We start from the raw sequence: 17,859 nt of genomic DNA on the forward strand, positions 1-17,859 counted from the left end.
GGTTTTATCATTGGTAATAGATATATTTCATCATTACCACCACTCATCATATAGAAATCAAATCTGTATATTCCTTTATGTATTGTATTTAAACTATAAATAAAATTAATAAAAAATACTGACGGTATATATATTTTAATGTGACAAAATGACAAAATAGTCATATTTTCATATCATATAAATACAGCCAGAGCACACTGGGTACTATATCCCAATAATGCAACTGTTCACAGCTTGACCTTTCTATTGTTAGGTTAATGAATTGAAAGTTATTCTAACAGCTACTTTTAATGTATTGTTTGACTACACTACAAGTTCAGGGCATTTTCACACACACATACAAAAAAGGTAACTGGACGTCATTTGCTGAAATAAATATAAAATGTAGTGAGGTCATGTGGCACATGTGTAGCATACCACACTGAAACCTGCCTCTAAATCTGTCTTGTACACCCTTAGGAAGTCAAAGCAAAAATATACACTTAAAAGACATGTTTACAAAAAAGGTAACTGGATGTCATTTGCTGAAATAAATATAAAATGTAGTGAGGTCATGTGGCACAAATAAAAATAAAACATTAAAAACCTGCCTCTAAATCTGTCTTGTACACCCTTAGGAAGTCAAAGCAAAAATATACACTTAAAAGACATGTTATTTTTACATAAAATAATATGTGTTTCTACATATACTGGGGTTTAAACCTGTCAATATCAACAAAAGTTAGATTACAAATTTTGACAATTTGTAGAAAGGACCACTGAACGAATCAATGAACGAATCTGAATGAATCTTTCTGGTGAACGGGTTCAAAGTAATCGAATCACTGGAATGAATCAAAATCCCTGAATATGACGCCATCGACAGCCACGCTCTGTGGTTTGTTTGTTTCGGCGTCTCTTTCTAGAAGAGCTGAACTCTGCAGCATGTGTTAATGCGTCTCTTTCTAGAAGAGCTGAACTCTGCAGCATGTGTTAATGCGTCTCTTTCTAGAAGAGCTGAACTCTGCAGCATGTGTTAATGCGTCTCTTTCTAGAAGAGCTGAACTCTGCAGCATGTGTTAATGCGTCTCCACACACACATACAAAAAAGGTAACTGGACGTCATTTGCTGAAATAAATATAAAATGTAGTGAGGTCATGTGGCACATGTGTAGCATACCACACTGTAAAAATAAATAAAAATAAAACATTAAAAACCTGCCTCTAAATCTGTCTTGTACACCCTTAGGAAGTCAAAGCAAAAATATACACTTAAAAGACATGTTATTTTTACATAAAATAATATGTGTTTCTACATATACTGGGGTTTAAACCTGTCAATATCAACAAAAGTTAGATTACAAATTTTGACAATTTGTAGAAAGGACCACTGAACGAATCAATGAACGAATCTGAATGAATCTTTCTGGTGAACGGGTTCAAAGTAATCGAATCACTGGAATGAATCAAAATCCCTGAATATGACGCCATCGACAGCCACGCTCTGTGGTTTGTTTGTTTCGGCGTCTCTTTCTAGAAGAGCTGAACTCTGCAGCATGTGTTAATGCGTCTCTTTCTAGAAGAGCTGAACTCTGCAGCATGTGTTAATGCGTCTCTTTCTAGAAGAGCTGAACTCTGCAGCATGTATTAATGTCGCGTTGATCGCCTTTAGATCCGTGTGTCACTCAGGTATCCCTCGAGACTCCACAAATCTGCGACTATCAGTGAAATGACTGAAAGACAGAAAGATAAGACACATGAACGGCACGGACACCATTAATATAAGACAACGAGCCCACCTTACCTTTTTTTCATTCATTCAATCATTCTTTTTTTTTTTTTAAAGAAAGTAAAACCACAATCGTCACTTTAAATGAGTTATTTAGTCATTTTACTTTATTAAAAAAAAAATAAGGTAAATGTCGACACTTTCACATTTCCCCCCAAAAACGATGTTTTCTGCACGTGAGAATCGGTGTCATCGCTTTCAGGCCAACATCTTCAATAAAAGTAAATGTCAAAACTGCTTCAAAACCGTGGATTCGCACAAACTCTGCGAAGTAGATCTGTTTCAGGTGAGGATATAATTTCTTAACCTTTTTTTTTTTTTTTAAAGTGACATTAATTTAGTTATTTTATTTTATTTAAAACATAAAGAATAGAGTAGATATCATTCTCTGTCACAGACCAAGCCTGTTCAGGTGGGCTGGCTCCTCCTGGCCCCAGAGGACACTGACTTCAGCAGTTCTGGCCACAGGAAACGGTGATGGCACTGGCATTTCCACAGATTCTTTCCGTCACATACAGGCCGTTGATATGTAACTATGTTTTAACTGTAGCCTTAATCTTTCTTTGCCATCTCTGTTATAGAAATGGCAGAGGAGATATTTTGTGCTTTACGAGCATGGGCTTCTACGATACTCTCTGGATGAGATGGTGAGGTTTTACCCATTTTTCATGCAGTGTTTCCTAACCTTTTTTGTTCGTCACTATCCCAAGCTTACGTATCCCCATGACTGACACCAGACCAGAAATGTGTTTATTTTGATTGATATTATACTGAATGTCATTTAGCATTATCATTAATAGAGTGCTGCAATAATGATGCATTTTGAAGGCTAACTTCCAGGCTGGCCAACAATAACACGTCTTCACCTTGGTTCCTTTGACAAAAACCCAAAATAATTTTCCATTGATTTTTGGATTATTGCAGTGACCAACAAAAGTTTAGAATTATTATAATCTTTCCTTCTTTGTGCAATGACAGACCGACTGTTTTCATCTAGTCAGGTACACTGCCCCAAAGAAGTGTAAATATGACCCAGTGCTGTGAGGTTCTTGACGTTTCATATCAAACTGGCTTCCAGAACTGTCTGAGGTTGTGCTTCACTGACAGAGACTACTACATCCGAACAGAGAACACCGACAGCTTCAGCATTAGTAGGTAATACACTTACTGACCTGTGGTGTGAACTTGGCCACACGTTACAGCTACTTTGTCATTAGTTGTTTTTTTTCCCAATTGATATGCATTATACTATACAATCATATGTTGTGATGTAATAGACCAAAAGAAGTGAAGTCAAGTTGATACATTGCTTGTTTTGTTTTTTTGTGACAAAGTGCCAAAACCTCAGCTTTGTTCATAAGTTCAGCTGAAATCTTCTCTTTCTCTCTGTCTTCAGTCTCATCTCTATGTTTCTACTTGAGTGTTATAAGTCACTAAATCTCAGCAAAGCTGATCTAATTCCTTAAGAGTGTAATAGAAGGTGTCAAGGAGTCTTGGATTAGTGTATGCTTGTGTTTCTGTCTGTGCTGAGAACACCAGCTTTAGAACTGGCTCTTTTGGGGTTGTTCAGTATTGTTCTTTTATTGCTTGTAATTCTCTGTTTCCTTGCAACTGGAGGTTTTTAGTCTAGAAGAGTGATGTTCAGAAAGCAGAAGTAAGAGAAATCTGAAAGCTCGCTTGAGTTTGCATATGCGTGTGATTTCTAGTCTTGGTCCATTTTTGGGGTCTGCCATGTATATGAATTTGAGGTTGTTTATTTCATTTAGGTGGCAGGAAAATCTGATTGTTTACCCCAAAGCTGCTAAATCAAATCAGAAAAAGAAGGGGAAGGATCCCGCCCACCCACCGCAAGTGAGTCTTGTTCATATTTAATGGTATTTCATGCAATCTTGTTCTGTGACAGGCAATGCCAGTATCCTATCTAATAACCTTTGCAGGTTATTTCCTTTGGTAAAATATGAATAAGTGGAACATTTAATGTAGTATTCCTGGTGATTTAAAGTTTTTTTTTCCTCAGTGTTTTATCCCAGAATTTTATTTTATTGCAGTTTTTAGATGCAACAGATTTGTCTAATTTCCAGTTTGGTTAATTTTTTGTCTTCTGCTTTGTCAGTATTTCATTTGTGATCTACAAAGTTTAGTTGCACTAATCATTTAGTGGGATTTAGTACTATTATTCAGTGTTTTTTAAAAAATAAATATTCAGGATGACTCACAACCAACTTCTTCTATAAATGGATTACATATCGAGATTTGGAGATCATAATATCACACTTAGAATACTATTTTTAGTAAATAATAAATTTCTATTACCTAATTGATATATATATATAATTTGTTACACCAAATTAGTACACTTAAATAACTGCAAAAAGTGTAGTTAGCTTGTCATTTCTTCCTGAAGAGGTTTGTTTTTAGATGGTCACAGTAATGTTGAAATAATAGAAAGAATAATGCTGATTTGGGATACTGCTCCTTTAAATGCCCTCCTCCACCCCTATTCTTTACTTTAATTACATTTCTAAGTGCTGTGCCCATCTTTCTGTCCGCTTGATTTACTAATCCCTCTCTATCTCCCTTCTGCATATTCTTTCTGCTGTAAAAATAAATATTCAGGATGACTCACAACCAACTTCTTCTATAAATGGATTACATATCGAGATTTGGAGATCATAATATCACACTTAGAATACTATTTTTAGTAAATAATAAATTTCTATTACCTAATTGATATATATATATATAATTTGTTACACCAAATTAGTACACTTAAATAACTGCAAAAAGTGTAGTTAGCTTGTCATTTCTTCCTGAAGAGGTTTGTTTTTAGATGGTCACAGTAATGTTGAAATAATAGAAAGAATAATGCTGATTTGGGATACTGCTCCTTTAAATGCCCTCCTCCACCCCTATTCTTTACTTTAATTACATTTCTAAGTGCTGTGCCCATCTTTCTGTCCGCTTGATTTACTAATCCCTCTCTATCTCCCTTCTGCATATTCTTTCTGCTGACAACAGACCAAATTGATCTAGTGTGTGAAAGTGCCATTCCACTGTGCTGCAACAATTAACAGCATGTAAATGAAGTGCTGTGTTCCTGTTTTTCTGTGTGCTTGTTTTTGTGTATTTTCAAGCGTTAGTCAGATAGAAGTTTAATAGAATTAACTTAAGTGATCTGGACAGGATTATTGAGCATACCCACGGGGAGGGTGAAGAGTTTGCAAAGAGGGGAGCAGAGTGCAAAAGACATGTGCTTGTTTGTCAGGTTGTATATAGAAAGAGATAGGCTTTTCCTTTACCTCTCGAGCCAATTGGATTTCGCTGGCCGAGGGTTTGTGTGCAGCCTGTCAATCTCTGATTTACTCACCTATGTTCTCTTCCTCTCTCTTTCTCTCTCAGCAGACAGCAGAAGACCAAACCTCCGGCAGCAGCAGTAGTAGTGCTGCAAAAAACAACGGGATTTCTGGAAATAGTTTTATCAGCAACGTTAAAAGACAAGGCAGCATCAGTTCTAGTAATAATAGCAGTGGTAAAGTGTCCATCAGTGACAATGCTGGCACTAGTACTAGCAGTGCCACTAAAGGCAGTAGCAGAAGTGGCAGCAGTAGTACTAAAGGGGCCACCAAAAATGACAGAAGAGAGAGCGTGGTGAGCGCGGTGGAGGAGGTCTCGTTGCTTTCCTCAGAGAAGGAGCTGGAGGAGGAGTCACTCAGTGGTGGAGTCAGGGTTCCTTCCAGCAGTGGTAATGCTTCATCCCTCAATACCATGCTGGGGTCCTCTCTCTCTTCATCACTCAGTCAGTCCTCGGGCTGCTCCGACACAGACGGTATGACCTCAGAGTGGCCTTTGTGTGTGGACTTGTGACTTTAACTGGATGTACTTGTTTATGGTTGTACTGGTTACTGATTTGTCAGCTTAAGAACTGAAGGTAGGTAGTAGCTAAAACCATTGAAAATTTAAATTCTGTCATTATTTACTCATTCTAAACCTGTAAAACTTGTGATCAGATCAATCTTTTGAGTCATATTTTCAATGAATCTGTCGATCAGGTTTAGAAAACCAGTTCAAATGATTCTTTTATAAATTTAACATCTGATGACTTCTGTTTGAAGGACAGCAATGGCAGATTTCAATCTGTTTCTCAGACAAAGCTATCTTTATACAGATATTTGGGGCACTTAAATGGTATTTTTATGGTCCTTTTTGGGACCGTAAAACTCAGAGGCTCCAATATTCATTCATTGTAGTTGCAAAGACCTTAGTCAGGGTAGCACAATATTTAAATTTATACAGGAATGAAAATAAGGCTGTGAGGGTTTTTCTAAACAATTTTGAAAGTTTTGAGCTTTAAAAATTCACTGTGGCGTCTGCTCTGACTAAGGTCTGTTCTTTAGAAGTTCTTGTTTCCATGGAAGAAAGCCATAAGAAGTAACGAGTAAATGATGACAACTTCACTTTTGTGTGAAACACAAACTATGTGCCAAACTATAAACTAGCATATTCTATGCTATTGCATATACTTTCAATTGGCATGACAAATATATTTACTGCTTTAGTTTTTTTTTTCTTAGCCCATTTGGCTAAGAATGGGAAGTAAAGAGTTTGCTTTACTTTTATTTGCTCTCTCAGGTAATCGATTGGGCACTGAAAGCGGCTATTCCTCTCTGGAGAAGACAAGTCCTCGTGTTGTGGATGCACAAGCACACACTGACTCCAGGTGTGACTGTGAAACTGTTTCTTCACCTGCCTCACATCTATGTTTCCTACCCCAATGTCCCTTAGCCCCTCCCCCTTCCCTCCACCAATCAATCAAAATTCACATGGGGCATGTGTGGGTGATCCTGAAGATGTGGTAGGTTGTTCTTGGGAGAGAAGTTTGGAGTCCAGTGGGGAGAGGCAATCACACACATCCATGACACACACACTCAGACATGAAGCACATCAAGCACCCAGCCCAAGAAGAAAAGTATGCCGGCTATTTGGAAATTGGCACAGGTAAGACAGGTTCATTTTGTTCCTGATTCCCTCAGTGCATCAATTGTTTTTATGTATAATGTTTGTGGATCCCTCTAGTGTTCGTCATTTTATTGCCATTCCTTTAAAAGCATGTCAGAAGCACTCTTTTGTGTTTGTCTTTCAGGAGACTTCATCCCATCTCCATCAGTCAAATCAAACCGGGCTGCTTGCATTCCCATTTGCCATTTTAGTCCAAATATATTCATGCTACGTTTGTCAATGTTATAATGTCTTTCAATGTTAAAATGTTTGGCAGCACTGCATTGATGCTTCTCAAAGATTTTTAAAAATTATTCTCAACTAACAGTTTTGACCTGTATTGCATATTACACCGTTTCTGTCTTACCCATTCCTGTCTATTTTTTCTGTATTTGGGTTCAGAACTTATGATTTTTTGAGATTTTGTAGAACTCAAAGTAGAATTTAAAATTGATATCCACTGTTTAAGAATGTATTTTATATGTTTGCGTGTTTGTTTCTAGGAGATCTAAGAAAGCTGATCAACAGGAAGGTTCATTTCTGAATACCGAGTTTCCCTCCTCAACCGTCACGTCCTCTTCAACTAAACAAACTGATCATAAGACAACTGTCAGTACATCTCAGGTGAAAACACATGCTGGATTAATGGAACCAAGTTCACCAAAGTTCAAAAGTTTGGGGTTGATAAGATTTTTTTTTAATGCTTTTGAAAGATTGTCAATTTGTTATTAATGCTGAAAACAGTTTTGCCGCTTAATATTGTTGTGAAAGGCAATGCATTTATTTGAATCAATTTAATGTATCCTTGCTGAATAAAAGTATAAAAAATCTTACTAATCCTAAATATTTGAAAGGTTGTGTATTTTAAATGGATTTTTACCGATACAGTGGGGCAAAAAAGTATTTAGTCAGCCACCAATTGTGCAAGTTCTCCTAGTAGTTTCATATAATACACTTTTTTTTATGTGAATTATTTTCTGATTCTGTTTCTTTGCTGTTTTGGTTCCGAGTAGGATTCCTTCCCGAATGATATTCCTGATCACTTGCAACATTTCAAGTCCTGTAGTCTCCGTTCCAAATCGCTGGAGCGCAGACCACTTGATCCTGCACCCACAGTAAATATGACCAATACGAATCAGATTGATCCTAATGTGTATTTTTATTATGGCTGTGAATTGACAAATTTTAATCAAATTAATTATGAGATGTAGCAAAAAATTGGTCATTCATATCACATAAGACATTGCTAATTCTCTTTTCCTTGCAGCCTGACCTCCTTAATTTCAAAAAGGGATGGATGTCTAGATTGGGAGAAGATGGAAAGGTGATATTGACATTTGAGTGCATGTATTTGAATGACGTCAGTCTATTTGTTCATGATTTTTTTTAATGTGTGAAGTGGTTTGATGTTCTCGGTCTCTAGTGGCAGAAACACTGGTTTGTTCTTACTGACCAGACATTGAGATTCTATCGTGACTCCGCAGCAGAAGAGGTAAAGTGATTTGTGATGTTCGGTCTATAAAGAATCATTATCATAACTGATTTGCCATTTTCAGTAAAGAGGTCTTTCTGTGTTTTATGTCATAGGCAGCTGATGTGAATGGTGAGATCAACTTGTCTACTTGTTACGATGTTACAGATTACCCTGCTCAGAGGAACTATGGCTTTCAGATTCATGTGAGTGTATATTAGCTAAACTTTGTGTATATATGTATTTGTCTGCTGCATTTAATTTTTTCATCACTCTTTATATACAGACAAAGGATGGAGTCTTCACCCTCTGTGCAATGACTTATGGGATACGACGGAACTGGGTCCAGGCAGTAATGAAAAACATTCGTCCCACAGTTGCCCCTGATGTAACATGGTACAACATCAAAGCTAGCTGCCGTTCCCAAAAATATATTTATCCACTACACATTTCGTACATAGATATCACACCCTAATACATTTATTGCTCGATTTTTCTCACAAAACAGCATCACATGTTAGTGGGTTGACTCTTTCACTCTGCCTTTTTTCTTTTTTCCCATGCTATGCAAGGAAAAGTCCTGCTATAAAATCGAGGTTTGAATGTCTTTTCATGACCATGAGTGTATGGTAAAACACACAACTACAATATCAGAGACATAATTTTAATAACTTAATCATAGCCACTTCTTTTGTTCCCATAGTTCAATTCCTCAAAAGGTGCCAATGACTTGTGCACATGCTCGTACAAGCTCCTGCCAATGCAGTACAGTTCCCCTGGAGGCAGAGCAAAGGAGTCGCATCCGTGAGCGCCGTAGAGAGGGGCGTTACAAAACCTTTGATTGGGCAGAATTAAGTTGCAAACAGCACAAGGAGGAGTTGTCGTCAGATGTTCTGTCTGGAAGACAGTGGAACCTTAACAATGAGCGCTCTGTGCCTCCTGCACCTGCATCATCCCCTGAAGAGCAGATCATACGTTCTGCTTCTGAGGCATCAAAGAATGAATATCTTCAGAAAAACAGACTCTCACAGGGGCAAAGCTTGAATATCATGTCCACTGATATGCCATCGCACTTATCACTTATGGCAGTGTCCAGTCACACCTCCCCAGAATCAATTAGCCCAGACAGCTTAGAGGTTGATGCAGGGACAGTACATGTCCACCGTGACAGTCCTGGTGAGCTACTGGAAGCTAGACCCAAAAAAGAAAAGCAGGTAGCGTAACAAGCAAATATGGTTGTGGTATTTTGGTGTCCACTTACAATATAATTACATATAATTTGTCATGGTTGTAAACAAGTCTCGCAATTCATTACAGGTTGATCGCTCCACATCTCCATTGCCAGTCACCTTCTCTTCATCCTCAGCGCAGACAGAATGGCAGTGTGATGTGGAGCTTCAGAGCCTGCATAGAGAATTGAAGGCTGAGCACGAGAGGAATCAAACTCAAGAAAGGGAGTTAAGACTTTGTGAATCCAGACTCCAAGCTGAGCTTAACGACAGCCAGGAATGTCTTCAGAGGGCAGAGTTAAAGATTCAAGAGGCAGAAGCTCTTCTGAAGGAGCGTGAGGAGGTGCTGGAGAATCTGCGTGGACGGTTGGAGGAGGTAACAGGTCGTCTTAAATCAACCGAAGAGGCGCAAGCCTTGAAAGAGGTCAGGCTACAGAGGCACCTGCGCCTCCTGCAAGAGAGCCAGGAACGAGAAAGGAGGAGCTTCAGTGACAGCCTTGACCAATCAGAACAACGATCGAATGAACTAGAGGAGCGCCTGATGCAGAAAGAGGCTGAGCTGCAGAAAAGGCCAACAGGGGACGTTACTGATGAACTTCTGCGAAGGTGCAAGGAGTTACAAAACCAGCTGGAAGAGTCAGACAGTGAGGTCTGTCGTCTGCAGGCACGCCTCCAAACCGAAGAGACTCTTTATTATGACATGGAGCATGATTATGAAAGAGCTTGTGAGGAGATACAGAGTTTGCGAGGTGCTCTGCTGGACTGTGAAAGGGTAGGTGAGGAACGCTTTCAAACCCAGCTGGTGCAGCAACAACGAGAGTTAGACAGGAAGGAATGTGAACTCCAGGAAGTGCTTCTTAAGATGGCCATCCTGGGCAGTAGTCTAGAGGAGACTGAACAAAGACTCAAAGAAGCTCAAACCCATCTTTCTGAAGGTAATGTTCTTTGTGAGACATTGATTGAGCCACAACAATGCAGACAGAAAGGGCAGAGGGATTTGGTAATGAAATCTACTTCTCAGGGAGACGAGTCACATAGAGTGATCTCTGTGATCCAGGCACTAGAGCGCAAGTTATGTGACACCGAAGAGCGACTCCGGGAGCTTACCATGCATCTTCAGCAACAGCAACAACTCAACACCGGACTGCATGCAATCAATGATTCTTGGTGCTCCCACAGTCCCCTACAGAATCCAGAGGGTCGTCTTTCTGTAGATTCTCAGCCGAGTTTTACTGGAGCTTTGCATAACCTGGAGGGAACGGCTTTAGACAAAACCGCAGACAAAGCTAAAGTCTCCCTTTATGATGATGGAAAAACTGGAAGCCGGAGGTTGGTTGGCGAGAGTTCAGGGAGAAATCAAGCTCTGGAGATGGTCAGCAGAGTTTCGTCACTGGAGGCACTGATTATCCAAAGGATTGCCTCTGCTCTTGAGCATCCCAGCTCAAAGTTGCTTAATAGATTGTCAGAGGTACATGTCCAGGTGCTTAGGATGGATCAAGGAGGCAGTCATAATGGGGCTGTAGAACCTAGATACTCTCAGATCTTCTTGGACCCTCTCGAACAAGATCTGTTAGACAATACGCTGAGTGAAAGTGCAATCCATAGACTGTGTTTAAGAGCAGAGATGGCATACCTCATACATACTCGCTGTACTTATCCCTCGCAGGAGCCAAAGGGATCTGAACTTTTTTATGACTTGCCATGGCCAGAGAGTTCCTCATCTGGAACCAAAATGGAAAACTGTTCGAAGCAGGGGACCAGACTTGCTGACATTAGCCCGCCAGAACTTGCACCTTACAGTGAACAAACAGAGGACGAACTGGCGACCGATCTTTTCATTGAGGGCTCTGAGGTACAGCTTGCTTCTAGAAAGAGTCTGGTGGTAGAGCTCCGTGCTCAGGCCCAGTCACTGCAGAACCTCTCAACACAGCTACAGTCTAATGTTAGAGAGGTCGACTTTCCTGGTGAACTACCCTCAGCCATCCTGAGGGCTGCAACGTGTCAGGCCACTTTAGCATACATGGCCTGTCGTCTCCGTTCGGCCCTGCAGCAGGAAATGAGTGCCCTACGCAAGCAGAGAGAGCAGGCTAAGTGTGAGTGTAGTGCCGTGTGTCGTAGTATGGAGGCTATGTTCCAGGAACAGACAGAGCATTATGAAGAGAAGCTGCGTGAGGAACGTGTTGTTGTCAAAAAGGCAGAACAGGAGCGTGTTTCAGCAGAGACCAATGCTCAATTGAGGAGGGAAGAAGCAGAAAATTTGCAGTTGGAGTTTGAGGAGAAGCTCCAGGAGCTCCAGAAAATCCATGAAGAAGAGATGAGCCGTCTCCATGAATACTACATTCAAAACTTGTCAAAGCCAAAAGCTGCAACCCCCTCAGAACTAGAGGTGAGTGAAGAGACTGAGCAGGTTTCTGTGACCGCTCTGCAAGCCCGAATCGGAGAGCTTGAGACTGAGATGACTTGTTTGAGGGATCTTAGCAACCAGGATGTCAAGGCCTTCCAGCTTGACCTGGAAACCATCAAGGTATGCACAGCTTTCTTGTTACAGCATGAATTAATATGTAATTATAGACAAAAATGAAGGTACTCCATATCTTTTGTATCTTAGGCCACGTATGAGCATGGTTTCAGCATTATGGAGGACAGCCACCAGCGAGTGATTGAGGAGATGCAGAGGCAGCATCAGAGAGAGGTGGAGAGACTGACAGAGGAGAGAGAAAGATTACTGCAGGAAGAGACAAATGCCACCATTGCAGGTGCTACTCTCAACAAAAGCTACCATTCATTCAGCTCAAACAGCACAAACACAGCAGACCATATAAGTACATTTGGGCTACAGCAAAGACTACAATAGAGTACATGGCACAATTCACTAAACTGAACAGAATTGTACTGAAAGACATAGTTAACTCAAAAATGTTTATCATTTATTTTCATTACAAATCTTTAAAATGTGCATTCCTGCTCTTTTGTAATGCTATAAAAGTGAGTGGGAAACAAGGTCAGCTGTGGTCACCATTACATTTTATTGTGAGAAAAAGAGCGGCTTGGACATTCTGCGAAGTAACTACTTTCGAGTTCCTTGTAAGAAGTCAAACAGATCTGAAAGTCATGAGGTTGAGTAAATGACAATTTTATTTTAAAGTAAACTTTCCTTTTAAGCATTCTTGCACAATGCAAATAAAGAGCAGAAACATGCATTAGAAAACTATACAAAGCTAAATAAAAAATTAAATGTATACTACTCTCTTGTATTTAACTATGGATAAAAGCATCTGCTAAATGAATACATTTGTTCTCTGCATGCTTAGAAATACAAATGACAGTTCTATCTGACTATTTTTTTATATTATTTGTTGTTTTCCAGCCATTGAGGCTATGAGGAAAGCTCACAAAGCGGAAATGGACAAGACTCAGAAAGCCCTGCAAAATGGAGCCGGTGTGGACATCCGCCAGCTTCATGCACAATACAAGTGCGTGTGTGATGACTATCATTAATCTGAGAACTGTCAGCCACGCCATCAAAAATCAATTTATGGTTGCAGAACTGTATATTAACCATATGACTCTTTGTGTATTTTCTGCAGTGAGGAGCTAGAAACATTGCACAGGGAGCTTGAGGTGTTGTCAGAGCAGTATTCTCAGAAATGCTTGGAAAATACTAATTTGACACGGACTATAGAAACAGAAAAGGAAGCATTGAATACAACACAGAGAGAGAACCAGGAGCTTCGCATTCACAACCAGGTACATCCACATGCACACACAAAAATGAGCATATTCACACAGCCATTGCTTTACTGCTTACCTTACATATGTTTCTAAGGAATTAAATGAGTTTTTGGCTGCTGAATTATCCCTGATGCATTCACACATGAATGGGGAGGTGAAGCATTCCCAGTCTTCTCAGGAGAAAGACATGTATCAGCTGGAGGTAAAACTTGACACCCTTTCATATGGCAAAGTGCCCAAATTTGACTTGTGCTACTAAAATTAGAAGGGGATGGTTGACTGAACGCAGATTAAAGTTGCACTCTGGGTTGAGTACATTTAATCGGCTTCCACAAAAGAAGCCTTCATGGGTTTACATGTGTAAAAACAGATGTGCTCTGTCTCATTCTTTGATGCTGTAGGTAAATCTCAGAGTAAAGGAATCAGAGATCAAGTGTCTGAAACAGGAGATCAACTCACTTAAATTGGAACTGCAGGCAGGAAATACGGTAACACCTTTTTCAGTTAAAACAAATCAATAGTTTGAGGCATTGATACTAGGGATGGGAATGTTGAGTAATTTTGTAGTCTGTTAATACAAAAAAATAATAATCTATTATTATAAGTAAAAAATTATGAGTATGAGATGTTTGTTATATTTTGTTTTATTCACAAATGTTAACCATAATAGTTAACAAAATAAGTTAATTCAACCAGTGCTTACACAGAGAATACTTCTTTTAAATGTTTTTTCTTTTAGTATTTTAAAGAGCTGGACTCTGAGCTGGGTGCTTCAGAAGTCAAAACTAAAAGTGACTTCGCTAAACTGAGGATGGTGCCAGCAAGACAGCAGAGTTTAAAATATGGTAAGCAAATCTACCAGAACAGACATGTTACTGTGAAGGCAAACAGATAAGTGCATAAGCATGCACTTATTGACAATTTGTAAATGTCTGTTGCAGATCTGACGAAATCCAGGAGCAGCCCAGGCTTCCTGAAGGACCATGCTACACTTACGCAGCCTGACAGATCCAAGGTGGTATCATCTGTGCCATTACATGGTACAAAATACTGATGTTCCCTCAAATTTAAGCTTTCTCACTATCTCTTTTTAATTCTCAGAGTCTTAAAGATGGACACACTGTTCTGGAGAGGATGAAGCTTTTTGAATTATCTAGCACGCAAAAGATTTAAATGTGTCTGTGTGAGAGAGGGAGAGAAAAAGAAGCATTTTAATGTCTTATGTGGGTTAAATTATTTAATTGTATATCTTTATAACACAGTGAATTATAACTATACCTTTAGTCACAGGTGTGTTTGTGTGTGTACGTCAGTCATTTAAATTTTTGCTTCGTTACTACTTTAGACAGTAGAGTTATTTTTTTTTATATGAGGTTGTCTCTCTAAATCTTAAACCGTCTTTGTTTCTATTTACATGTTTATGCCTGATTGAGCATCAGTTGATTTGCTTCATCTCTAATTATGAATAAAGTTAAGCTTTTCCTATCTTTAACGTCTTGTTTGTGTAACTTTTCAACCCATATGTGCAGATTTTAAATACTGCTAAGGATAAGCAATTTTATCATTATTTTTAATATCAGATTATTATATTTTTTTCATTTTTAAGGCATCTGATAAACAGTCCTCATACTGTAAATGACACGGTCACTGACATCTTCCTTTACCAAGCTTTTCCTAACTTTTTTGTTTTTAGCCAGAGTAAATGTGAACTATTCATATCACACATAAAAGCTCATTTAGTATGTAACTTAAAAGTGCCACGTCGCGATTGCTTCAAACAAACTAAAATCAAAGTGATGTCACTTGGCTACTACAAATTTCTGTAGTACTTTTTTTAACCACTAGATGTCGTGCTTCGCCTGGAAACCTGTCGGCCTGATTCCTTACAAAGTTGCTAGTGCAAAGAGATTTTACCTGCTGCTGCTTTTATGCTCAGATGTTAATAATAAGATTCCACTATTTATATTTTCCGAGTTTTTTGTCGGAGATTTAAGAAGTCCTGTTTGACCCAGGTATTTGATACGTTTCATTATGTGTTACTGAATCTGCATATAACTTAGCCAAAAAAATTAACCGGTAGCATCTGAACATAAGGACGGGTAACTTAGCTCTATTTTCCTCATTTAATACGGGCTCGATATCGTTTCTCTCCTTTATGGGTCTTAAAATGTTTTGCTTGCTTATAAATCTCAGTAAAGCTGTGTTTTCATGTGTAGGCTACAGAAAGGGAGAGAAGAGCGCGGCAGGTGTGCGGGCTTGCTAATTAAATTTCTGACGGCTTCTTTGTCAGTAATTGCTTATAAATAATGCATGTTGCTTTGAAACGATGATCTCTTAATTATGTTAAATTTTCAAAACACTGATTAATTTTAAAAATGACAATCCCTAATTCTCTCTCTTCTCCCTCGAACCAAAAGTGTGTGCGAATGTCCAGTCTATTCAGCTCGTGTCAGAGCATTTGTGTTACCTTGGAAGCTTATTGAAATCTGCATGACACTCACTGAAGTTTCTAGGTCTCAGCTCCTCCACCTGAACCATGTTTTCATCGTTTTATAGAAATGGTAAGAGAAGTCTTGTTTTTATAACAGGTAAATTGACATTTTAATTTGAAAACACTTGAAGTACTGACTTGCTTAAAGGGGTCATATGATGCGATTTCAATTTTGCCTTTCTCTTTGGAGTGTTACAAGCTCTTGGTGCATAAAGAAGATCTGTAAAGTTGCAAAGACTAAAGTCTCAAATCCAAAGAGATATTCTTTATAAAAGTTGTCAACCACGCCTACCTAAAACGGCTCGTTCTAACACACCTCCACATGTCTACCTCACTATGTGGGAAGATTTGCATAACGCCACCCGAATGTTCACGCAAAGAAAGAGGGTGTAACTTTTATTCTCGATGTAACGTTAGTATTGTTGTTGCCGCCGCCGCCATGTCGTGAAGACGCTGTGTGTTTCGTTGTGAAAGCGAAACTACTTTGTTTGGCCTTCCAAAAGAGGACGATATCTGCTTCGTCATGCCTGGAGCTGATCCGTGCTGGTCGCTAATGAAATACATCAACTTCGCGCTGTCGATCGCCAGATCGGCTTTCACCGTGGACTAAGCGGAGTCCAGCCCGGGGTCATCACATGTGGTTGCCGCAAGCCCTCCGGACACTCCTTTCGTCGAATTCACCGGCCACGCCATTCTCAAGCCCACCCGCCACCGCTCACTCTAGCCCACCGTGTGTGACGCTGTGTCTCGTTGTGAAAGTGAAACTACTTTGTTTGGCCTTCCAAAAGAGGACAAAATTAATTTAATATAAAAGATTATTATTAATATTATTATTATTAACTTTTTTCCCCAAAGACTACACAGTTCTCAGTTCTCTTCTGGAGTTAAATTAATTAATATATCGACATTCCATAAATATAATTTTTATGAATTGTTAATAAACTTTTTTTTTTTTTAAATAAGCATATTTAGAGTATTTTTATCATATTTAGAGCAAAATATACCAGAGGAAATATTATAGCTTAGCCTATATGAGGAATAAGGAATTGAAGGAATGAAAGGAAAAATAAATGTGTATTTTGTGTTTGTGCTGTGTGTAAAGCAAAGAGGGAGGATCATGCAATGGAGAATTTGGTTTCTGTATCAGTAAATGTCACACTACACACGTATATACACACACACACGCACAGTACTGGAATCACATAATTTAATACTTCATAATTTAAGACTTCATGCAGTTGAAGGTGAGATTTGATACAGATTTAATGGTTGTAAAATGCAGCTGTTTTCCTGGAACTCGGTGTATATATCCTCATACTCTCACACTCTCTTTTTAATCCAGCTACACTACTCATGACAACTCTGGTTTAATACTTTTTCCCATTTAATTTTAGATTGTAAATCCCCTGATTGTGTAGTTCTGATTCATTAAGGTTCACTTCTGGTTGCTATTGCTGAGAAGAAAATTGTCTGCGTCATGGTGTGCTGTTTAGCTGCGATGTGCATGTTGATCGTTTTGTCTTTCCAAAAGTCTTGGGCTCTTAACTTTTTTCCCCAAAGACTACACAGTTCTCTTCTGGAGTTATAATTAATTAATATATTGACATTCCATAAATATAATTTTTATGAATTGTTAATAAACTTTTTTTTTTTTAAATAAGCATATTTAGAGTATTTTTTATCATATTTAGAGCAAAATATACCAGAGGAAATATTATAGCTTAGCCTATATAAGGAATAAGGAATTGAAGGAATGAAAGGAAAAATAAATGTGTATTTTGTGTTTGTGCTGTGTGTAAAGCAAAGAGGGAGGATCATGCAATGGAGAATTTGGTTTCTGTATCAGTAAATGTCACACTACACACGTATACACACACACAGTACTGGAATCACATCATTTAATACTTCATAATTTAAGACTTCATGCAGTTGAAGGTGAGATTTGATACAGCCAGTAATTATAGATAAACCGTTACCATGGTTACAGTTATCACCATGGTTATGTATTATGATTCCCTTCCAATGACCGACAGCAGGATACCCATAGCTCGATAGCAAGATTTGTTATATAACAGTATTTGAATATGTTACAATTGTAAAGTCATATATGAACTTCACCTATTGCTCAAATTAGGTTTCGCTCATTTCTTTCTTAGTAATTTTTGTGCTTAAA

The 17,859-nt window shown here is 38.7% G+C and overlaps 1 protein-coding gene and 1 long non-coding RNA gene across 2 annotated transcripts; both read left to right on the forward strand.

Moving 5' to 3' along the window:
* Positions 1 to 3,282: 3,282 nt before the first annotated feature.
* On the forward strand, positions 3,283 to 14,479 carry LOC107570938 (myosin phosphatase Rho-interacting protein). Its single transcript, XM_016257218.1, has 21 exons — positions 3,283 to 3,422; positions 3,535 to 3,619; positions 5,168 to 5,594; positions 6,398 to 6,485; positions 7,267 to 7,387; positions 7,777 to 7,878; positions 8,031 to 8,087; positions 8,187 to 8,255; positions 8,351 to 8,440; positions 8,521 to 8,630; positions 8,807 to 8,830; positions 8,938 to 9,448; positions 9,552 to 11,987; positions 12,072 to 12,219; positions 12,831 to 12,936; positions 13,051 to 13,210; positions 13,290 to 13,397; positions 13,597 to 13,683; positions 13,935 to 14,040; positions 14,137 to 14,210; positions 14,297 to 14,479. Exons 1-21 carry the CDS (start codon positions 3,406 to 3,408, stop codon positions 14,366 to 14,368), a joined length of 4,998 nt encoding a protein of 1,665 aa, XP_016112704.1. The 5' UTR covers positions 3,283 to 3,405; the 3' UTR covers positions 14,369 to 14,479.
* A 647-nt stretch (positions 14,480 to 15,126) lies between these two features.
* On the forward strand, positions 15,127 to 15,750 carry LOC107570940 (uncharacterized). Its single transcript, XR_001607112.1, has 3 exons — positions 15,127 to 15,207; positions 15,412 to 15,441; positions 15,613 to 15,750. It is a non-coding gene; the product is annotated as an uncharacterized lncRNA (long non-coding RNA).
* The last annotated feature ends 2,109 nt before the right edge of the window (positions 15,751 to 17,859 follow it).

The sequence above is a fragment of the Sinocyclocheilus grahami genome, unplaced genomic scaffold, assembly GCF_001515645.1.
Source record: "Sinocyclocheilus grahami isolate Dianchi unplaced genomic scaffold, SAMN03320097.WGS_v1.1 scaffold1524.1, whole genome shotgun sequence".
In the NCBI taxonomy this organism is placed as follows: Eukaryota; Metazoa; Chordata; class Actinopteri; order Cypriniformes; family Cyprinidae; genus Sinocyclocheilus; species Sinocyclocheilus grahami.